Source organism: Toxotes jaculatrix, chromosome 10 (assembly GCF_017976425.1).
Source record: "Toxotes jaculatrix isolate fToxJac2 chromosome 10, fToxJac2.pri, whole genome shotgun sequence".
Taxonomy (NCBI): Eukaryota; Metazoa; Chordata; class Actinopteri; family Toxotidae; genus Toxotes; species Toxotes jaculatrix.
In genome coordinates this window covers 19,398,262-19,420,818 of record NC_054403.1, presented here as the reverse complement: position 1 = coordinate 19,420,818, position 22,557 = coordinate 19,398,262, and the positions used below count along the sequence as shown (strand labels likewise).

The window sequence follows — 22,557 nt, the reverse complement described above, 5'->3', positions numbered from 1 at the left end:
CTGAGATTAGAATGAACTTTGTCTCAGTTCCTCTTGTGAAGGACAGGAAAATCTCGGCTTGAATCTATGCCTCAGAATTTGGAATAAATCATTTAGAATAACAATTTCTAAACATCAGTTTGCTCCTAGTGTTAACAGGGACTGAAACGCTTACTGGAAGATACAACTGAAGAGTGTGTGCGTGCGCACGCTATTATTACCGTGTCGGTATGCACCTTGGACAAAGAACAGGTGAGTAACTTTCGCATGGCATCAGTGTCAAACAGGTGTCAAGATAAAATAAAGTTTAAATGTTGGTATTTACAAATGTTATGGGATTAGGGAATAAGTCGAACGCGTATACGAATGTTTGCAAAATGAGGAACTTGCTTTTTCTGTACTTAAGACGTTTTAAATGTTATTTATGCATTCATGAAGTATTTTAGACGTGTATATTCATGTTAAAAATAAAACCTTTTCCTCCCTTGGTGCAGGGAAAGAGTCCAGTGGAGAGGAAATAAACCGTTCCTAGTATATAATTTGCCACTGATATCTTCAGGGTGTTGTCTAAATAAAAGGAAGTAGCTTTGAGCTCATCGTGCAGAGGGAGCCAAGCAGCATGTATGAGAGCAGATCGGATGATGCTGGAAGTGACTCAACTGGATCCGAACCAGCTGTCACTAATGCCGACGCCCACGGCGGCAGGACAGTCAGACAGGGCACCGTTGTGGAGCGGCTGTCCAGATATGGCATGCCGGTCATGCCCAGTGCTTTCCAGCGTAGGTCGAAGCTGCAGAGGCAGCAAGAAGTCGCTGACGGCTCCACGCCGGGAGGACTGCAGAGAGAGGCTTCGGAGAGAGGGTCGCTCACACCCGCTATGCGTAAAAAATACCTCAAAGAGTTGCTTTTGAGCAACCCATCACACAGCGGGTTTAGCAGCGTACTGTCCTCACACGCTCAAAGCGTGTCCTCCGAGCAGGACGCAGACTGGGCTTTGTATCCGATGGAGCACGCATGGATGCTGTCTGCGGTGGAGGGAAACTATGAAACCATCCTGGAGTTCATCTCCGAGGATCCCTATCTGCTATCCAGGAAGGACTTCATCAGCGGGTACTCGGTCCTGCACTGGCTGGCCAAGAGAGGACAGGACGAGACTCTGCTCAAACTTTTGCGGTACGCCCAAAGTGCGGGGATCCCTGTGAATGTGAACCTGCGCGGAAGCGGCGGACTCACTCCGTTGCACGTCGCCAGTATGCACGGCCAGTACATGGTCATCAAACTGCTGGTCGGAGCCTTCGGTGCCAACATCGATGCTATGGACTACAACGGGAAAAGAGCCTGGCAGTACCTGAAGGAAGACGCCCCGCTGGAGATGAAGGAGCTGCTCGGGACCTGGGATGATGAGCACAGCTGCGGTAGTGCGCAAAATGTCAACAGAAACGTCAACAACAACAGCTCCGGCGCAGTGAACTTGACCCCATGCGATGAGGTCGATGCCGCACAGACAGATGAAGAGAGCACCTTTGACTGGACTAAATGGAGTGGCAGCTGGAGATTTGGGTGTTTTAAAAAGCTGCTACCCTCGTTTCCGTTATTTGGAAACAAACGCTGATTTGTTTTGAAAGGAGCCTTCAAATAGCAGCCTTATTTCACAGTTATCTTACTACTTCAGGGGTTCCCAACCTGGGTGGAGGGGTTACAAGGTCACTGCAACCATCTCCTTCTTACCAAGTCATTGGTAAATGTCTGCAGGTCATTGCTGTACCTGCAGACATTTTTAGCTATAGACACAACTTGATGGAGATTGACAGTGATGATCGAAGGGATGGGATTTTTTCTGATTCTTTATATTTTCACCTCTAAACATCCTTAAAATGAGACAATATAAGATAGAAAACAACTCATGTTACGATAACTCATGTCTACACTGAGGCCATCACTGATGAGGGTTCACCAAGTACACAATGCTACACTTGAAGGGGTCTTTAGACAAAAAGGTTGGGAATCACTGCACTACTTCTCCAGCACAATCCTCTAAGTGAGGTCCTCTGTTTTGATTAAAAAATACTGGCACTTAAAAACTTTAATTTTGCATTAAACACTGTATAATCTCTGCTGCTGCTCCAGTTCCGTCTGTGTCAACAGCTCAAATATTAGTAAGATGCTGACATGGCCACGTTTTTCTCCAGTCTGAGAACTTCAAGTAAACATGTCATAGTTTGTCTTGCTACTACATTAGGCTTTTTGAACAGCAGTGCTTTCTACAGAGCTGTGTCAGCATTACTCCTGCACATGATGTTTGGTTTGACTCAGAAAAACCCTTTGCCTGTAAATTCACAGTTCAGCTACACTTTGAAGACAAAAAAAGAAGAAAAAAAAAGACAGGAAAAACAACTGCATTTCAAGTCTGATCACAGATCTTTTATTAACAAACATGGTGAGATAACATGGCTCCCTCCCTGTGGTCAGGCCCAGCAGCTGAAGGTCCTGGCAGATGTTGGTATGGAAGGGCACTGGGATCCAGGGACCCTCATGTTTACAGGCCAAGCTTGGTCCTCCTCCAGTGTCTCCTCTTGGAGTTGTACCTGTAATGAAGCAACATCAAAAAAAAAAAAAAAAAAAAAAAAAAAAGAAAGAAAGAAATAACATTTAGATGTTCACAAAGGCAAAACCACCAGGACAACTGAAGGCTTTAATTCTACACACCAAAAATGCCACCTGTACCCTGGCTGGCATGGATGGATGGATCAATTTATTCTGATACTACATGCAAATGTCTGTTGATCCGAGATCAGTTTTGAAAAGTACAGGTAGTCATAATATTTGAAGTGACTATATCCTGAGCTGTACTCTTTGCACGCTGTGTGGTTTCCATAATAGTGATAAGACAATGAAGCAGCCTATGCATCTTGTAGCAATCACTTCTGGCCTGTTGGTTGTGCAATTCTTGCAATTAAGCCTCATTTCAGTGGTGAATACTGAACTGAAAGATAGAAATGTCACAGAATCATTGGAGGAACCCTCCTCTAACTACTGAGGTCTGGAAGCTCATACAGTAAAGCCACTGTAAAGACATCTGATTCATTTACCCCGCCCAAGGTACATATTTGAACAAGGAAACAGAGAGTTTAGGGTTCAGTTGAAACCATGCAAATTCTGTTGATGCTGCTCTAGTTACAGGAGCCATGAACTAACCACAACACACACAGAGTAAATTGTGATGTGTAATAAATACTCAGTCACAGATGTCACAAGGAAGACTGATGGTGATTCTTAGATGAATGCACGATGTTTTAAAACCTACTTGTAAATCACACTTTGAAGAAACAATTAGACATTAAGTCGATTCTCACAGTCACTAAATCGCTGAAGCTATCGTAATTAGAGAGGTAGACCAAAACCAGGGAAATCCTTCAGGAAAGCAATGTGGTCAGCAGATCAGTTGTTAGAACAAACAGTGCCATGTTCAGCTACAGAGCTTCCTCATCACCAACATAGTGAGCAGGAGTAAGAGCTCTACAGCAGAAAGATGCTCTCAGCAGGGTTAATGACAGCACTCTACTGCAATGAAGTGCTGCAATTGCAGACCTGCTTTTCATGACATGGAGTTCCTGCTTCTTTCCTGCATTAGTCACTTAGTCATACATCTCTGCACTTAATGATAATGTAAACAACCCAGAAATGAAACGCAGTGCTCAAGTGCAATTTCTAAAAGCCATTAAAACAGACACCAAACTCTCTGAAGTAGAAGATTTAACCTCAACGCTCCCTACAGTTTTGAGGAAATGTTTTCTTTTTGGATGCATGTGAAAATTTTACTGCTGCAATTATCTATGACATGAACCTTCTGTGCAAGGGAATATAAAAGTGCCTGCAGCAGTGTTTATTGCGTCCCCCAAGCCAAAGTAATGCACTGTAACAAACAGCTGTGCAATAAAATCTACCATGATAACAATGAAAACGTAAATGTCCAATTTAATGATAATTTTGGATGCCTGTGGTGCTGCAGAATACCAACACACTAGTTTACATTAATTGTTTTAAAATAGTCTTAAATATTAGAAATAAACCACTACAACTGAACAGCACCACAATATGCCACTGCATAAAGCTGACTAAATGGCTCTTTAATTGCTTCAACTGAGACTGCACAATTTAACCTTCATGAAGACAAAGTTTATAACAGGTCTTTTGTATCTGACTGCATTAGTCTTAGTTAAGTGTACAGCAAAAACAAAAAGCGAGTTAAAATGGGTGAATAAATCTAGCATGCAGCTGAAATGATTTGTTTAATCAACATTAAACATAATAGACAAAACTTTAAGTGATAAATCCTGCAAAAGGCTTGTATTTTGCACATGTGGTTACTTCAGGGTTTATTTTAATACTGCTGCAGTCATTTCTACAATTCATATCTTCAGGGTCTGTGGGCATCTTACTCGTAGCTGATCATTAAAAATATTAAGTTTGAAAATAATACTGTGCTATATAAGGCTGTTCTATTAGATAACTACAAAACTGGTAAATGAGTGTAAAAAGAAGGGAACTACAGAGATTTTTCATTAACTTCAAACCCAACTCCATATTGTGTCCAAATGTACAGACTACATAATAATCTTTACATGAAAAGGTGCAGCTGAGTTTTGCAGTCTGAAGTCACTACATAGATTACTGACTCAGTAAAAAGGCTGTTGTATGCTTTCCGTGCACAGCACTTTTATCTTCTCTGGCACACATTACATAAAACACACACAAACATTATGAACTCACCTGATCTTGTTGCCAGTCTTCATTCTGATCCACTGAGGAATCGGCCTGTTCTGTTTCTGCTTCTTAGCGAGGAAACGCTTGATCCTGAAAGTCTTGTGGGACGACTAAGAACAACAAAGACCGAAATTAACACCTGGAAACAACGATTCTACCAAAATCTGTCTCTCTGTCTTCAAACTACCGTTTAAATCATTTACAGTAAGCGAACTTCACAGTAAGAAAGTAAAACTGAGCCCAACATGCGTAGCACCGCAGAGAAGCTATCTGCTAGCATCGCTGAGCCGCTTTAATATGCTCATTATTTCATCCTTTCAGACAAACATACAGATTTATAAGGTACCATTTACATATTTATTTAACACTTTAAGTATCGGGGCAGCTTTACGATGGCTGCTGACACAGATGTTTAAAGATTCTGTATTTACCATTTTGTCCACAGTCCTTTTCCCACTGTGGCGGTGGTAGAAGAGAAAGAAGGAAGTGACGTCGCCGCTTTTACCCAATAAGCGACCAGCGAACAGGCTGTGCAGTCCACAGACAGCGACACCTACTGGAGAGTTGTTTACACTCAGCCTCAGTGATTACACGTCTGATAGAGACAATAACCTGACGAGCTTCAGCAAGTTTCTAACAAGTGTTTGAAGAAGTATTCACATCCTTTACTTAAGTACTAATGCTAATACGTGGCGCAGCAAGTAAAGAGTGCAGCTTTGGACTTTGGACCGCCTGGAGATCAGAGGGTCGCCAGTTCAATTCCCCAACCAAGCACAACAGAGTGGGTGGTGGTGAAGGAGATGCGCCCCCTCGCCTGTGCGACCACGGCTGTGGTGCCCCTGAGCAAAGCATGGATCCACCCCAACTCCCGGGGTGCCTTACTAGGGAGCCCCCTGCCCCAGCCTCTCTAGTGCATGTGTAAGCTTTTGTGTGTGTTGCGTTCACTTGGTGTGGGTAAAATGCTGAGATAAATTTCCCCAGTTTGAGGGATCAATAAAGTAATACACTTAAACTTAAAATCAATGTTCCCTGTGAGTGTTGTCTTATGTTTTGGGTTACTATTTACCGATGTATTAATGTGTATGTAGCATTTGATGTTACCTGGCTATTTTCACTGTGGATTAATGATAATCTTCTTTTACTATAATTCCTTGACTGGTGATCAGTGTCTTTTATCATCATTAAATTTTAGTTAATAATTAAAGTTTAATTGTAAATAACGTATATATACATAAGTATAAATAATAAAAACTCAGTTTTCTTTATTTCAAGCCTGAGAAATTCTCCACCAGAAAATAAACGACACATAAGCTTAAACAAAGACCTGTTTTATTTCCAATCAAAAGTGGCTACTGAATGTTAGCATCAACGATAGACATGTTTTCGTGCTGTGTTTGGTTTAGTGCATCACAGATGAATGTTTGAGGGGTGTTTCAGATTAGAAAAGGGGGAAGGCCACAGGCTGATCACCCTGACTGAAGTCTGCATGCAGGCATGGCTGTCACATGGCAGTATAGTCGGAAATGGCTATTTCTCCTCAGTCACTGTAAGAATGTATGAATTTCAATATATATTGTGCCCATGAGACTATTTTAGATTTACGGACCATAGAACGTTTTAATAACAGTTCTGCACATACATTTGGATTGTCTAGCTCTCCAGGCTGAGTAAGATATAATGTCCATGTTTGCAGTTCAACCTGAAAATGGAAACGCTACAACAGAAGCCTCTTTCAAGACAGTGTAGAAACAAGATTTATTAGCTTGGCAAAGGTGACATGTTGGGTTATTGGTAAGTTAAACAACTCTGAAGTTCTTTTATACCTACAGAGTGTGATATGGATGAACAAGTTAAAAGCCAATGTTTGCAGTGTGAACACTTTCCATCAGAGAAACAATACTGAAATAAGGCCACTTTGAGTTCACATGAACCAAGAAAGCTTTGGCTTCACCTAATGTGCCCTACTGCCAAACTCTTTCCAAAGGTTACTGTCACCTTTCCTAACAAATAAAACTAAAAGAGGGTCACATTCAGGCACTAAGAGGCTCCACCATCACAACTCTGCCTCTGAGACTGGGAGAGCCAGATGTAGCCTTGCTTCAGCTGCAGTGCACGTCGCCCTGAGGCACCACATCACTGCTCTGAGCCTCACAGGCCTGTCTCCCCTCTCTTTACCAAACAAAATGCCATAAGTAGAAATCTGCTCAGTCATCTCCTTTGTCAGCCAGTTTCTTGGTCTCAGTATCTGGCTTCCTGTCAGCAGAGTTGGATTCAGTTCCTCCTCCTCCACCTGTGGTTCGATTGCGGCTTCTGGCCCCTGGCTGGTACAGCTGAATAGCAGGCCGATCCTGGAGCACAAACGAGCAGCACTATGAGAAATACTAAAAAGCAAGAAATGATGAGAAATTACTGGTTAACTTGAACGTCCAGAGTTGTTACCTTATTTCGTAGTCGCTCTCTTTTGCCACCATCCTCCCTCTTGTTGTCTTTGGCAAGCTTCTCCGGCCTCTCAGAGTGAGTTGAGTCTCCAGTGTTTTCACCCTTTTTCTTCTCCAGGGCACGCTCCTTTTCTTTTTTCACCTCCTCCTCTCGCTTCCTGCAAGTGTTCTCTCCATCCTGCCGCTCCCTCCTTCTCCGTCGATCTTCGTCCTGACGCCTTATGCGCTCCTTCTCTCTCTGCCGCCGCTCCTTCTCCCGTTCCCGTTCGCGCTCTCTATCTCGATCTGTGTCACGCTCCCTGAACTCCTTCCGCCCGTCATCGTCCGCTCTTTGTATAAAGCAGAAAACCTGTTTAAGTATTTAGTTCAATGTAAGCAACATGCTTTCAAAAAAAATATGACTGAAGAAACTTACTTCCTTCCTCGATCCTCTTTATTTTCAATGTTCTGACGCCTCTTATGATCAGCAGTCCCCAAGGACCTTTCCTCTTTATTTGGCTTCTCTGGTTTCTTGGCTTTTTCCTTGGGTTTCTCAGGATCAGCATCATCACCTCTGTCTGGCTTCCTCAGGAGCTACACAGTTGAAAATAATTCCAAAATCACAATGAGTTACTGGAAATTACACCCTGTTTTCAAACTGCGTCAATCCACTGCAGCACACACACCTTGATTTTTGGTTCTTCTTTAACTTGGTCCTTGTCCTTCTCTAGCGGTTTCTCAAGTCTCTTCATCTTCTCAGCTTCTTTACGCTTCCTTCTCTCCTCCTCCCTCCACTTACGACGCTCCTCATCCCGCAGACGCTTGCGTTCAAGCTCCCTTCTCCTCCTCTCTTCTTTCTTTTCCTCCCTGAGTCTCTGTATGGTATGAAAACAGAAAATGAGTTCACTCTTCATCATGCAATTTAACATTATAGAACACCACACTTCTGTGCCAGTGTACACATTTACAGTACCTGTTTATTCTTCAGGAAGTCCAGCAGAGGAGTTGTTTTTTTAGCTTGAAAGAAGAAAAAGGTATGTTTTCATTATTCCTCCAGCACTGTGTCGATTTTAATACATATACAATGATGTTTCAGGTGCACCTTTATCATTTAAGACACTGTTAACATACCTACAAGTTCCTTTGATTTTGCCTCAATCTCTTCCAACAGGGTCTCAGGTGTTGATGTCAACTTTTCTTCATCTCCATTATAATATTCCAGAAACTTCTTGTAATCAGGATCTTAAAGAAAATGACATACAGATAAACTGCTGCTTCCAACCCCACTTCTCTGTAGCTTTATATGAACTTAAGGACAGCTGATGTGAGATATAAGATTACATAAAACAACCATTAACATTAATCAAAGCTGTTGTTCCTGACTTACTTATTAAAATGACAAATCAAATATTGAATGTTAAGAAAGTAAAGTTAAATCCTCATTGAATCAAATTTCTTTATTTCAATGGGACAAAGATGCTCATTCCTTTTAAATATTAGCAAATATCTTTACCTTCAGCAATTGTTCCACACTTTGCATCCTTTTTCTTACTTCTTTTCTTGGCAGTCTTTTGAAAGGGTGCAAACTCGACAATGGCAGGATACTCCTGTCCTGTTGTGGACAAGCATGAAGTCTCAGTTCCTTACTAAGAAAATCATTATGTTTGTTTATTAAACTCTTATTTAATTCCCCACATACCTTTGCTGTCAATGAACACATATCCATCAAATCGATCTCTGAATAGGACTATATCATCCTGATTTTTGAAATTGATGTATGCCCTTGCAAAGAGGTGAGGGTAAAGGCTGCAAGGACAGAAAAATCATGTCAGGTTAATCTATGGGAGGATCTGGTAGAATTCTTTAAATAATGATCTTTAACGTCAATTCACCTGGTGTCGTTGGAGAAAAACTCCATGTAGTCCAGTTCTGGGAGCGGTTGTAGCTGCTCCTCCAGCTCCTCCTTGGTCAGACTTGGTGGTAATCGCCTGATCACAATCTGGGAAGAGATTAGAGACAATTTAGGACATTAGCACAGCTGGGAAAAAGAGAAACAACTGGCTAGTGTTAACTTAAAATTGGGTGGCAGTTCGTCTGGTTTCAATTTACAATACAATTTACAAAGTAAGCTCTACATGTTAAATCCGACACAAACATGGCAAGCAAAAAAAGCATGCCGTTATTCATAAAACTATTACTAGTAACCACAACTGACTGGTTTGTAGCAACAAAAGCTAACGTAGCTAGCAAGTTTTACCTTTGTCATGGCCTCTTTCTTTTCTTTGGACTTCTCCATCTTTTCTCCATCTTCACACTTTATTTCCACTTTTTTCTCCTTCGGTCGAGTGTTTTCCTTGTCTTCCTTCATGGCTGAAAAGCTACTCTGTCCCGCGGTTGAATTTTAATCTCATCCCGCAGACTTGTTTACTTTTTTTTAGCAAGTTAGCCGGCTAGTGGCAAACGAACTAACCGTAACTTCCTCTCTGACGGTTGGGCCTGCAGTTCAGCGTTAACGCCGGAGGGTGGCGCTGTGACTTAAAACAAACGTAGACTGTGAAGTTAAAATTAGAATTTATTGTTTATATGTTTTTATTTAATCTTCAGTAAGCCAAATTGACAGAAGTGCTATTTTGTTGTTGTTTTGTTTAATTTTACTTAACGAAATGACTTTAAAGTCAGCAACAGCTTCCTTGTTTTCGACTGCCCTTCAAAATAAAAGCAAGTTTAACTATGTTTAGGTGGTTTTTATCCATGTACATTTACTTACTGTACTGTACTTACTGTACTTAAGTATAATTTTGATGTACGTGTTATTTACTTGAGTGTTTCTATTTAATGCCACTGTATATTTCGACTCAGAGATTGCACCTTTTCCTCTTTATTTGACAGGTATACTTTGTGCATATTTTACACAAATATTATGTTGCCCTGTGATGCATTATGCTATTTATCTGCCGGAAAGCTCAATAGAAAGAACTTCAATTGCAAAAGAAAAGTGTAGTTTAACAATGAAGCTTATGGACTTCTCATTAGAGCTGAAGATCTTCTTTTGAAAAACCATGAAAGGAAGTGTTGTTCTTGCTCTGTGGTGGCGGAACACAGGTCGCCTGGACGGTCGACATTTTGTTAGCTTCTTAGCAAAATAAACTGTCAAGGGTAGTGTCAGGGCAACTTGGTTGTCCACAGAGTTGCTCCTTGTCGCCTGACAGTTAAAATCTGTGAAAATGTGGTATGAAATTCTGCCCGGCTTCGCCATAATGACCGTGTGTCTGATCATTCCCGGCGTCGCCACCGCACAGATTCACAAGTTCACCAATGGAGGAAAGGTGAGGAAAATGCTGCCTGCTAATGTGGCTTTCTGCCGTGCTAATAAGTAGAGTGTTAACCGTGAAAGCATGCTGCGTTTATTAACTATTAGTATTGTTATTATTAATGATAATAATTTATTTGATTCTACTTAACTAAATATTTCTGTGTTCCCTGTAGGAGAAGAGAATCGCTCGGGTTCCGTGGCATTGGTATCTGATGGAGAGAGACAAGCGAGTGTCGGGATCAGGGCAGTACTATGAGTCCAAGGTGAGAGTCAGAACCTCTTGCAGAAAAATCGTATAATTTGTATTGTGCCTATTTACTAAAGAAAGCACATAATTTCGTGATAAAAAAAACAAAACATTTCCCTTTCAGCTAGTTCTCGATGGGGCCGTCTCCCACTTGTCCATTTAACATGTATTGTGTATGCATGCATAAAAACATATAACAATAACACAGACGAACTACAGACTCTACAGTCTCTGTAACGACACATGTACGCACTGGTACAAAAAGGGTCATTAGACAGCCCCAAAATATTTTTACTCAAAATGTGGAAATTGGTTTTCAGCAAGCACATTATGAAAATCAACTAGCAACCTCGAGGCATAAAGGTACTGTTTTAATTTTCAGCATATGTTGAAAAAGTCTCGTGCAATGCTGACATTAAGTATAAGTGATAAACTCCAGCTAAATGTGTCAGCAGTGTCAGCAGTTGAACAAAAGTTTATCAGTGAGCTATGAAAAAAGCAGATGACACGGTTCCTATGATGGATCCTCAGTCTGTGCAACATGGTTTTTGTACACCAGTGGCTGTCCGGAAGACAGATTAAAAAGCATTGAAAATTGAAAAAAGCTGTAGCCTGGCTAATGGTTCATTGGTTTAGAAATGACTTGTAATATGTCAGAGACTGGAGCTACGATAATCCTTTATTCTTTCTCAACAGGGACTTGAGAACATCCACTGATAACCAGGAATATGAAGACCCCGATGAGAAAAAAAACGTCCTTTGTTGTACATTAAAAGATTATATTTAACATTCAACTGTTTGTTTTTTTGATCTTTTAAGGTAGTTCTCCCTGTTGTCAATTAAACTGTTCCATACTGGAAATCATTTGAGGCTTCTTGGGTCATTTGTTGAATTTAAAAAAACAACAGACAAGAGAGTGGGGTTCTCACTAATGTTTTACACCTGTTGTAGATGGTGTATCACGTGTACAGGTGATAATCCAATGTTGTAGTGGAGGAATTTATCAATATCTGTTATGAGACTCGATGCTGTGTGGAATCATGGCTATCGAATCTTAAATGTCTCATCCTGGTCTTAAAAGCATCAGTCAACCGAGAAAACTCACAGTGGATGCTTCTACCTGCTTGGCTAAGATGAAACAAGTGGTTGATTAATCAGTTAGTTGATTGACAGAAAACTACAGAAAACGGCTACACTGATAATCCAGTAATCGTTTAAAAAAAAATTGCTTCTCAAATGTGGGGACTTTCTGCTTTTCTGTATTTTATACCATTATCACTTAAACATCTCTGAGCTTTGGACTGTTCGACAGATAAAAGACATTTGAAGACAACTTCTGGTTTTGAGAAGTTGTGAAGAACATTTTTGGCATTTAATGGACTAAAAATTGATCAATCCTAAAATTACATATTAATCAACCTGAGTTTTAGGACCTTCTGAGGAAATTAAAGATGAATCTGAGAAGTCACAAAACAGATGCTAACAGATGATAAAGCAGAAAAAAAACATTCAGGCTACATAAAATTATAGAAAGATTTTTCCCTGACATTTCCCTAATTGTTTGCTTTTATTAATTACTGTATTTTTAAAAAAATCTCTCCTGACTTCTAAATATTAAACTGGGACTCTTGTCATTTTTTTGGTTGGCCTGGTCACAACCCACAGAAAACCGATAACTCTGGGTCACAAACTGACATTTTAGCGAGTCACAAGCCACACGAAGTTAGGAACTAGTGATCTAATTAAAGATAATAGAATAACTGAAAAGTAGAATTGCACCTGAGAACAGGACATTAATAAGAAATGCAAAAACCAGAAGACTTGGTAATGAAAATTTATTTACTGTTCTGATTACACGTAAAATTTACAGAAGAAAATAATGTTTGAACAGATGGAAATTAAAGACTAGTTCCAGTAAATAAACAGGATAGAGACAAATAACACAACTTAACACTTGTCAGACTCTCACTTATACACATTTCTTTACAGTTAAAACCCAAACTGTACATTACCCTAAAACTGAGGTCACAGGAAAAAAAAGTAAAGGTGATCTGAAAGAAAACTGTGGAAACATGACTTTCACTTCTCTTCCTTGCCTTTGGTTTTCCTGTACACCATTTCCCTAAAGCTTGACAGGATCTTGCTCTCTCTCTTCCTCCTTTCTTCCTGGTTGAAAGATGCCAGAGCTCTCTTCTCGTCTGCGCTGTAGATCTGGTTTTCCTTTCTCAGACGCACGGCCTCCATACGACGATGTCTGCAGGGTTACATGTGGAAATTTGTCAGTATTACAGAAGAACAGACGGATGTCTCTTTACCATCAGCCTTGTTTTAGTGAACTGTGGTTTGAAATAGAAAATTACTATGATCAATAAATACTTATCTATATATACATGTAAGAGGAATCTTAATCTTTGTGTACCTGCTGCCGCTCATCACGTAACCAGACTTCTCAAAGTTTGCGATCTCATCACTGGTGAGACCGATCTCTCCTCTTCTCGGGATACGTTTGCCTGCTTTCACATACTCCGCCATCGCAGCACCTTCACCTGGCAACAGTGCGTGACCAAAACTGGAGGAAGAGAAAAATACATTTGTCAAACAAGCAGGATCGATTGAATTTAAGAGTCGTCGATGTAGAAAACAAAATAAAATCATAATTAACTGCTTAGTTTTTAAAGCAAAAAGGCCAAAACATTCTCTCCCTACATTTTGTACTAGTGACTAGTAAGGTCACTAGACATGTGAATGTCAGACAAACTCACTCCAAAGGCCTGTCGTCCTGGGACATGTGGGTGAGCGGCGCTTCGGGGCCGACCAAGTGCTCGTCCATGCAGGTTTTCTCAACCCACATCACCCCACTGATATCCTCTTCCTCCTCCTCCTCCTCCTCTGACTCCACGCTGCTGGAGTCGCTGGACTCCTTACGACTCTTCTTCGCCTTCTTCTTCTTGGACTTCTTGGACCTGTTAGGAAACATGATGTTTGGTTAGTCACCACGTCCCATTCTGTGTGACTGAAGCAGTCATGTAGCTACATATTCGCACTTACTTTTTGCTCTTCTTTTTCTTTTTCTTCTTCTTTATTTCTTCTTCTGGAAGATAAAAACAGGACAGTTCAGCTTGGAAATCCGGTTAAGCTGAATGTATTTTTTAAACAAATATACTTAAGACTATCTTACCATCTGATTCTGATTCCAGCTCACTGTCCTCTGAGTGCTTTTTGTTCTTTCTTTTCTTGGATTTCTTCTTCTTCTTCTTTTTCTTCTTCTTTTCTTCTGCTAATGAGAGAGACGGGATTCTGTGTAAATTCAGACAATACACCATGTCACTGCAATTTATTCATGTTCAAGCACTGCGTGAGCTGCACCTTCTGAGCTTGACTCTGAGCTGCTGTTTTTCTCATCTTCTTCAACTGGTGTGAATTCATCAGAGCTGAAAGAAACAAAATAAGAGAGAGGTGATCATCGTACTTCTCCAAACACAATATCACACAATGAACATGCTGTTATAGTGGAGAGATTCTTGACTTACTCTGGTTCTTTCACTCTTGGTGAATATCCCCAAACTTCAGGACAACCTAACTCGCCGATCCTCTCCCTCTCTTGCAGACGCCTGTGACGCACAGACAGACAAATGCTGTAGTCTAAACAAATAACTGTCTGTGTCATTGGTTGAAATAAACACAGTAGTTTGTGACACAGAAACACAGTAGTTAAGAGCAAAAAAAAAATGTTAAGAATGTGGGACACATACAACACTTCCAAGAATTGATTGATTTTCTCTGTTTTATATTATTATAAACTTAATATTCTAAGTCTTTTAGCTGTCTGTCTGATTAAGTGTTTTTTTCATTTCTCAGTACTCTGCATTGTCATTGTTATCTCAGGACGTATATTTAATGAAATGGCCTGTTTTACAAACTGACCGTTAAAAAAGACATTAATATCACCTGGCAGAAAAAAGTGTTGGATCATGGGAACTGTAGGCCCCAACACTTTTTGGAGCTTGACCCACTTTAGATTTGTGGACTTCTGCTGCTTTAATTTTGACCAGTAATTCTCTTATCTGTCTTTTGTGAATCTTACCTGGCGATGAAGGCCTCTTGTCTCTGTCTCTGAGCGTCGTCCCGCTGCTGTTCGTAGTAGTATTCATCTTTAAAGCTGCCGTGCTTTCCTGGAGCGTCCCGCTGCTCGGACCAGTGGTTGTGACTGCTGTTGTTTGTGTTGTTGTTGTGACGCTCCCTGGACCTAGACCTAGACCTGGATCTGGACCTAGAACGGGACCGACTGCGGCGGGGGCTTCCAATACGGATTCGTCTGATATTTCTCGCCTCTCGGAATCGACGCTCCCTCTCCTCGCGTTCCCTCTCCCGGTTCCGCGGCTTCGGGAGTTTGGGCCCAAAGCTGTCCGGGGACAGGCTCCGTTCGCGGCTATCGCTACGATGGCGGCTACGGGAGCGAGTCCGTGGTCTCCGGGCCCGAGGACTCCGAGGCCCCCCGCCGCCGTCAGAGCTCGACCGATCCGACAGAGGCATACCGACCGACTGGTTTGGCCTTAAACGACAGAAACTACAGATTAAATGGATAAAACTATGTTTATAGGCAAATTGGTGGAGCAATCAACAAACTGCGTCCATGTTTCGTCTCTTTTCTGATGTACGCAAGCAAAGTAAGCGTCCGTCCCCAAATAGAAACCGTGTCCTCTAAACCATGTGATAGGCAACACATAGTTCCGCTTGTAAAATGAAACTTTGACACGTCAACAAATAAATAAAATAATACGGGAAAATGGGAACAATCCGATATACGGAAGAGGATTTACAATTATATTTATTTTTTTATTTTGTCGCCTCAGCTTCATTCAGACTTCAGCGGCAACAAAATGCCTTCAGCGGGACAGATATGGAGAAGAGAAGCTGCACCTGACCGGATCATCTTGGGTAATTTTATTTATTATTTAATGTTTGTTGAGATAGTGGAAGTCTCTGCGCATTTATTTTGAAGGGGAACCGGACGTTATTTAGGATTTTTTTTCCTGACATAATATTTAGGCATTATTTTATTGTTGCCTTTTCTCGCATGAAGCTAACATGTTATTTATTATATTATTATGTTATTATAATGCTGTATGGTTTCACTTTTGTGTGTGGTGTTAAGGCTACACTACGGCGACTCCTTGTGGCTGATCCGCTAGCGGGGAGCAGCAGGGGGAGGCGGTCTGCTGTTAGCCGTTGTTTGTAGCCAGATAAGTAACTGTCTGCTGGAGGTGGTGGCTGTTGTGCTTAGCCTTGGCTGAAAACATCAAGGTTGCAGGTAAACAGGAGTCATTTTAAATTAGCAACCTGGGAAATAATTATGTATTCATTGTGGCGTTGTGTTTGTAGCTAACAGGATGCTAGGCCGCGCTGTGCCCTTTCATTAAAGAGGAAGAGTGAAGCAGCTAGCGTTACCTTTTGTTAGCTGGCTAACCACGGCGTTTAAATACACTAATGAGAAGAATAACAGGTCTCTCAAAATATATTTTCTGCCCTTAAAGGTAAATATAAATAGTTATTCGCTTGTGCGATGTCATGCAAGTCTGACATGTCAGCTAGTCACCACAACTTTTGCAAACTCACATTTAGCTAACGTTAGTGAAGGTATCGTTATTGTTTTTGTTCCCTGACAAGCAGAACTATCATAATTAAAATTTGTTTATATTTGTGCTCTTGCTGTTCCCGTTTGCATCAAAGGCTTGTAAAACATTACTTGCTCGAGAACTTGAAATCATTTTTCTAATAATAATGAATTCATTGTTTGCAGCGGAGCACTGCAAACAATGAATTTGTAATTGCAACTGAATAGGAGTCAATTCATAAGGCAGAATTAGGTTAAGCAGCCCTTCAATAAATCATGCCTTCATGAAAGTGTTTTTAGAGGTGTTGATTCAACTGTATGATCAATTTGGAGGCTGCAGTTTGTGGTGCTGTTAAACTGACAGGTGTTTCTATTATTTTGTCCTCAGTGGGGGCAGGCTAAGTGACAGAAGCAGTAATGCAGTGAAGCTCTATGATGCAGTATATTGCAGTAAAGTTCAACCACAAACTACATCCTCTGAAACACCTGATAAGTTGACTGATAAGTGGCAAGAAATTTCCACATAGCAAAGCCAAATAGATATTTGCTGAAATTGCAAAAACGGTGTCACCATGACATAGTGTGTCCACCAGAGAACACTGACATGTTTTTCACTCACAAATACTAACGCTGGCCTCAAAAATCTTCTGTTGGTCAGACTATATTAGAAACCTCTCACAGAACCTCACACTACAGCCAAAACAACCATGAACTTGAATCAACGCCTAAAAATAATCCTACAAAAGAAAACAGCCCTCATACATGTCATATTTCAGTATGAGACTGCCATAGCTTTAGCTGGGTAATACACTGGAGTGCATGTATACAAGAGAAAGCTAAGATGGAGGTTGAATTTCCTTTAACAGACTCTTTAAATTGTCTGGTTATTGACAACCAATTGTTAGCGACAGCTGAGTCTTAGAACTGTAAAAGCCAGATATGGGAATGGCCACAACTGAATTTGAGCCAATTCTGGAACTGCATGTTTTGTTGAAGCACTTAGAACTTATTTAGCTGATGTGAACAATTAAGGGACTTTTGCTGTGCATTCAGAAGTGTGATTCTGATTTCTGATTCTGATTCTCTTTGATTTTTTTCTCTTTTCAGACATGCCAAGTCTAAAGCTGATATCTGCGACTGATACACAATATTCAGCAGCTGTGCTGAAGTCGATGAATGAGCAGAGAAATCATGGATTATTTTGCGATGTCACCATCATCATACAGGACAAGAAATTCAGAGCTCACAAAACTGTTCTGTCTGCCTCGAGTACATATTTCCACCAGCTCTTCAGCGTAGCTGGACAAGTGATTGAGTTAAACTTCATCCGAGCAGAGATCTTTGAGGAGATTCTCAATTACATGTACAGCTCCAAGATCGTCCGTGTGCGCTCCGACATGCTTGAGGAGCTCATAAATGCTGGACAGATACTGGGAGTGAAGTTCATTGCAAACTTGGGGTCACCATTATCACAAGTTAAGGGTCTGCCTGGTTTGTCAAAAGAGGCGGAAAACAAAAGCGACACATCCACAGAGATGATGCCGATCATCACAGAGTCCTTCTCAATATCTGCAGAGGAATTCAATCAGACAGTTAGACCTGCAGGTAATGACGACGACTCTGACAGTGACGTTATGTTTGTCTCAAAAACCGATGCTCAAACCAGAGCAGCCAATCAGAAAGCCAACTCTGGTGAGGTCATTGATGTGGATATAGCTGATTCAGAAAATGGGGCATCGAACCAAAATAAAGAATCAAATCACGCAGTTGCAAAACATAAAGAAAAAGCCACAGCCACCTCAAGAACACAATCTGAAGAGACTCCCAGTATCAGTTGTCCTGACCCCAGTTTGCCAGACAGCAGCTCTCTGCACAGTCCAGTCTCCTGCTCCAATAACTCGTCTTCCCCTGCCAGAATTTCCTCAGGAAGTGCTCCCACAACACCAGCCAGGTCAAGCAGTTTCACAACCGAGCCCTCGAGTGCCTCTCAGTCCTCTGAAAACAGCGATATGATGGGAGTCCACAAGAAACAAGTCTCTACTTCTCAGCAGGGGAATTTCAAAATAAGGCTCTTAGACGTTTCTGAAAGTCCAGCTAATCAGGCTAACATTCCCAAATCAGCAATAGCAGCAAAAAAGACAGTGACTCTCAATACAGCCACAGAGATTGATTCCATTTCTTCAGGCTGTAAAGTATATGCCAATATTGGAGAAAATACTTATGACATTGTCCCAGTGAAAGAGGATCCAGGCGAAGGAGGCTCTAAAGCCAATAAAGGGAAGAGATCGTTTATGGCAACACCTTTGAAACCCTTTGATAAAGCATCGTTGTCACCAAAGGCTGCCCCGAACAAGAAGAGGACCAAAACTGAGCTTGAGGATCACTACGAGCTCATCATGGATGGGAAGACTTTCTACGTGTGCATCGTCTGCAAGCGGCCCTACGTGTGTCTCACGAGTCTCCGGCGTCACTTCAACACTCACTCTTGGGAAAAGAAGTACCCGTGTCGCTACTGTAACAAAGTTTTTGCCTTGGCCGAGTACAGAACTAAACATGAAATCCATCACACAGGGGAGCGGAGGTACCAGTGCTTGGTGTGCAATGAAATGTTCATAAACTACCAGCTACTGTCCACCCACTGCAAGCAAGTCCACAACCAGGATCCCAGCGGAAGGAAAGAGAAGGACGACGCTGACAACAACTTATACCGCCTGCTGCCCTGTAAAACGGTGCAGATGAAGCCGTACTCATGGACGACTGAAGGGCCAGGGGTCCCTGTCATCTCGGAGGACGGCAGCGTGCATCACATAACCACCGTCGGTGAAGATGTCAACTCTTCCACCCAGAGCAGGATGTTGAACTGGGATGACATCTTCGTAGAGCCCGATGCACACATGCCGCCTGGTGCCCACGCCCGACCAGGCTCCACTATAAACACTCCTCCGCAGGGAACCACAGAGTTTGACTTTGTTATACCAGAGACCTACTGAGCAGCACCTGTTGCTCCGTTACCCGTGCCTTTTTAGGTGCCCCCCCTCCCCACTCTTTCTTCCTCTTTGGTTCCATGTCAACAATACTCTTCTGTACTTCTCAGTAGTGTCAGCGTAAGGTTCGGTCACATCAGTCTTTCTGTTTGATGAAAATTTGTGGTATAATATTGTACTAGACATGGTGTTGATGCAGATCCAAACGGTTGAAGTTGATCGAAGGTGAACTCTGAACTCTGAAGAGTCAGCTGACGATTGCATCAAAACAGGAAGCGGATGCTTGAATTTATCAGTCGTTACAGCTTCAGTTAAAGTGAAAGGGAGACGGTGCGAATAGTTGACAGCTGACAGGAAGTTAATGTGACCGTACCTTCACTCATGTTACTCTACTTCGATCGTTGTTGTCATTGGAATAAATGATAATGACATTAGCATATACAGTGCATCCGGAAAGGATTCACAGCGCTTCACTTTTTCCACATTTCGTTATGTTACAGCCTTATTCCAAAATGGATTAAATTCATTTTTTCCCCTCAAAATTCTACACAAAACACCCCATAATGACGATGTGAAAACAGATTTTTTGAAATGTTAGCAAATTAATTAAAAATCAAAAATCAAGAAATCACATGTACATAAGTACTCACAGCCTTTGGTCAACACTTTGTTGATGCACCTATGGCAGCAATTACAGCCTCAAGTCATCTTGAATATGATGCCACAAGCTTGGCACACCTATCTTTGGGCAGTTTTGCCCGTTTCTCTTTGCAGAACCTCTGAAGCTCCATCAGGTTGGATGGGCAGCGTCGGTGCACAGCCATTTTCAGATCTCTCTAGAGATGTTCAGTCGGAGAGTCTGGGCTCTGGCTAGGCTGCTCAAGGACATTCACAGTGTTGGTCTGAAGCCACTCCTTTGTTATCTTGGCTCTATGCTCAGGGTTGTTGTCCTGCTGAAAGATGAACCAGCACCCCAGTCTGAGGTCAGGGGCGCTCTAGAGCAGGGTTTTCATCCAGGATGTCTCTGTACATTGCTGCATTCATCTTTCCCTCTATCCTGACTAGTGTCCCAGTTCATGTCGCTGAAAAACATCCCCGCAGCATGATGCTGCCACCGCCATGCTTCACTGTAAGGATGGTATTGTCCAGGTGATGAGCGGTGCATGGTTCCCTCCAAACATGATGCCTGGCATTCACGCTAAAGAGTTCAATTTTTGTCTCATCAGACCAGAGAATTTTGTTACTCAAAGTTTGAGAGTCCTTCAGTCCTTGGTTTGTGCTCTGACATGCACTGTCAACTGTGAGGCCTTATATAGACAGGGGTGTGCCATTCCAAATCATGTCCATTCAACTGCATTTACCACAGGTGGACTCCAATTAAGCTGTAGAAACATTTCAAGGATGATCAGTGGAAACAGGATGCACCTGAGCTCAATTTTGAGCTTTATAGCAAAGGCTGTGAATACTTAAGTGCATGTGATTTCTTTATTTTTGATTTTTAATAAATTTGCAAATATTTCAAAAAAGCTGTTTTCACATTGTCATTATGGGGTGTTGTGTGTAGAATTTTGTGGGAAAAAAATGAATTTAATCCATTTTGGAATAAGGCTGTAACATAACGAAATGTGGAAAAAGTGAAGCGCTGTGAATGTCTTCCGGATGCACTGTAAACATAGAGGTGGTTCTCACACAGTAATCAAGTTAATGTGAATGACAAAAGCAAGAATCAGAGATTCAAATCATGTATCAGCCAGACACTTTCAGCTAAAGGATCAGAAGCACAAAGCACTGAAATATGAAGCATTTAAATGGTGCTCTGTCTTGTTTTGGATACAGTTAATGACATTAAGCAGCCCGCTGAGCCCCATTTAATAAAATAGAAATGGGGTTACCTACTTAAGAGTGTGAAACCTCAGTTGATAATTATGTAACCAGGTGACCTTTTTTCTGGTCAGGATACATCAATGCATTTATGTCTTTAAAACACATAATGAAATAAAACATGGTTGCCCCAAATGCAGTATCAACTGAATCTCAGTCTGTGATTGAAGATCAGATGGAAATCTTCTGGACTGATCGTTCCTGGTCCCCGTTTTGAGACCTAATTCCTAATTCTGTACAAGAGAATATGATCCGAAATATATTTTTTCATTATGTGATTGTTGGCGGTTCCTCATCCGGGTATTGTGGCAGGGATGGCATACAATGCTTATTTAATTTTTTCAGTGGTCGGGAAACAATTATGGTTAATTTTTTTGTCCATTAAACACCTTTTGTTTTATTTTGATGCACCTGTACATTTTTATTTCCTATAATTTCTGTGTTTTGTTTTTTATATATATGAAATGTTATTTTAACGCCAAAATCTGCCCGACTACATACTGTAGGCTAGAGATTTTGCATAAAAATGTGATTGTAGGATTGACATAAACTGAGGATTATTTCAGTCCATACAGATAGCACTTAGTTTTGGATCTTGCAGAATATTTTTTTGTAATATTTTTACTTTCTAATTCTGTTTTTCCATTGTGTCTGAGGGTAGTGATTGGTCAGTATGAGTAAAAAAAAAAAAAAAAAAAAAAAGGTAGTGCTAACATGGGAATTCATTCTACTTCATGTCATTGAAGAAAGTCATGTGGCATTTCTGTTTTTTAAATAAACAGATTAACATTGGTGTGTGATGTACAGTATATATTTGTTTAACCTTGCTTTTTTTAACTGTTTCAGATGTATTTATTAGGTTTATAGTGTAGACAAAATGAAATAGTTATTAAATACTCGGGTCTGTTGGCATTTACCAGAATGTCCTTTTTCTGTCACTTAGCAATGAGGATTATGTGATGGTAAATAAATTATTTTACTATTTTAACATAACTGTCTTGCACTACCAGCATATAAACAGCTGCTATTTTTATTTACTCTGTTGTGTCATTGCAGTGTTGTACTACCTCAAAATTAGCGCCACAAAACACTTCTTAGAAAACACTTAATCTCTCACAATGACAAATACACCCTGGTGCCAGTTTTTTCAGGACACCTAGTTAAAATGAATCCATTCTAATTGAACAGTCCTGTGGAAAATCCTACCTTCATGCCTTCTGCCTTCACTGATATGAATGAGGTGGACAAACTGCAGCCTCCAAAATTATCCTTAAGTTGAATCAGCACCTCTCTGAAACAACAAAAACGGAACATTATAACCTTCTTGAAGGAAGGACTGTTGTATTGGGCTGTATTAG

General features: G+C 41.1%; 6 protein-coding genes across 8 annotated transcripts; 3 read left to right on the top strand and 3 right to left on the bottom strand.

Moving 5' to 3' along the window:
- Positions 1 to 33: 33 nt before the first annotated feature.
- sowahd (sosondowah ankyrin repeat domain family d) lies at positions 34 to 2,622 on the top strand. The gene is made up of 2 exons (XM_041048499.1): positions 34 to 231; positions 474 to 2,622. The coding sequence occupies exon 2, from the start codon at positions 599 to 601 to the stop codon at positions 1,589 to 1,591; it is 993 nt and encodes a 330-aa protein (XP_040904433.1). The 5' UTR covers positions 34 to 231; positions 474 to 598; the 3' UTR covers positions 1,592 to 2,622.
- Positions 2,375 to 5,242, bottom strand: rpl39 (ribosomal protein L39). The gene is made up of 3 exons (XM_041048500.1): positions 5,175 to 5,242; positions 4,750 to 4,853; positions 2,375 to 2,564 (listed from the first exon to the last, which is right to left on the bottom strand). The coding sequence occupies exons 1-3, from the start codon at positions 5,175 to 5,177 to the stop codon at positions 2,516 to 2,518; spliced, it is 156 nt and encodes a 51-aa protein (XP_040904434.1). The 5' UTR covers positions 5,178 to 5,242; the 3' UTR covers positions 2,375 to 2,515.
- Positions 5,243 to 6,479: 1,237 nt separating this feature from the next.
- On the bottom strand, positions 6,480 to 9,654 carry upf3b (UPF3B regulator of nonsense mediated mRNA decay). The gene is made up of 10 exons (XM_041048894.1): positions 9,418 to 9,654; positions 9,053 to 9,159; positions 8,860 to 8,966; positions 8,674 to 8,772; positions 8,292 to 8,402; positions 8,134 to 8,177; positions 7,847 to 8,035; positions 7,597 to 7,754; positions 7,183 to 7,510; positions 6,480 to 7,091 (listed from the first exon to the last, which is right to left on the bottom strand). The coding sequence occupies exons 1-10, from the start codon at positions 9,526 to 9,528 to the stop codon at positions 6,948 to 6,950; spliced, it is 1,398 nt and encodes a 465-aa protein (XP_040904828.1). The 5' UTR covers positions 9,529 to 9,654; the 3' UTR covers positions 6,480 to 6,947.
- A 585-nt stretch (positions 9,655 to 10,239) lies between these two features.
- Positions 10,240 to 11,584, top strand: ndufa1 (NADH:ubiquinone oxidoreductase subunit A1). Its single transcript, XM_041048281.1, has 3 exons — positions 10,240 to 10,486; positions 10,647 to 10,736; positions 11,417 to 11,584. The coding sequence occupies exons 1-3, from the start codon at positions 10,385 to 10,387 to the stop codon at positions 11,435 to 11,437; spliced, it is 213 nt and encodes a 70-aa protein (XP_040904215.1). The 5' UTR covers positions 10,240 to 10,384; the 3' UTR covers positions 11,438 to 11,584.
- A 956-nt stretch (positions 11,585 to 12,540) lies between these two features.
- Positions 12,541 to 15,427, bottom strand: LOC121188380 (NFKB activating protein). Of its 2 annotated transcripts, none has more exons than XM_041048113.1 (8): positions 14,805 to 15,427; positions 14,251 to 14,331; positions 14,087 to 14,151; positions 13,899 to 13,994; positions 13,769 to 13,811; positions 13,483 to 13,683; positions 13,140 to 13,289; positions 12,541 to 12,974 (listed from the first exon to the last, which is right to left on the bottom strand). In XM_041048113.1, exons 1-8 carry the CDS (start codon positions 15,251 to 15,253, stop codon positions 12,800 to 12,802), a joined length of 1,260 nt encoding a protein of 419 aa, XP_040904047.1. In that variant the 5' UTR covers positions 15,254 to 15,427; the 3' UTR covers positions 12,541 to 12,799. The 2 variants fall into 2 exon arrangements, with proteins under 2 accessions (XP_040904047.1, XP_040904046.1); XM_041048112.1 differs by having other exon boundaries at positions 13,899 to 13,997; positions 14,805 to 15,426.
- Positions 15,428 to 15,532: 105 nt separating this feature from the next.
- On the top strand, positions 15,533 to 21,901 carry zbtb33 (zinc finger and BTB domain containing 33). Of its 2 annotated transcripts, none has more exons than XM_041048110.1 (2): positions 15,533 to 15,658; positions 17,442 to 21,901. In XM_041048110.1, the coding sequence occupies exons 1-2, from the start codon at positions 15,601 to 15,603 to the stop codon at positions 19,322 to 19,324; spliced, it is 1,941 nt and encodes a 646-aa protein (XP_040904044.1). In that variant the 5' UTR covers positions 15,533 to 15,600; the 3' UTR covers positions 19,325 to 21,901. The 2 variants fall into 2 exon arrangements, with proteins under 2 accessions (XP_040904044.1, XP_040904045.1); XM_041048111.1 differs by lacking the exon at positions 15,533 to 15,658 and adding an exon at positions 15,847 to 16,031.
- The last annotated feature ends 656 nt before the right edge of the window (positions 21,902 to 22,557 follow it).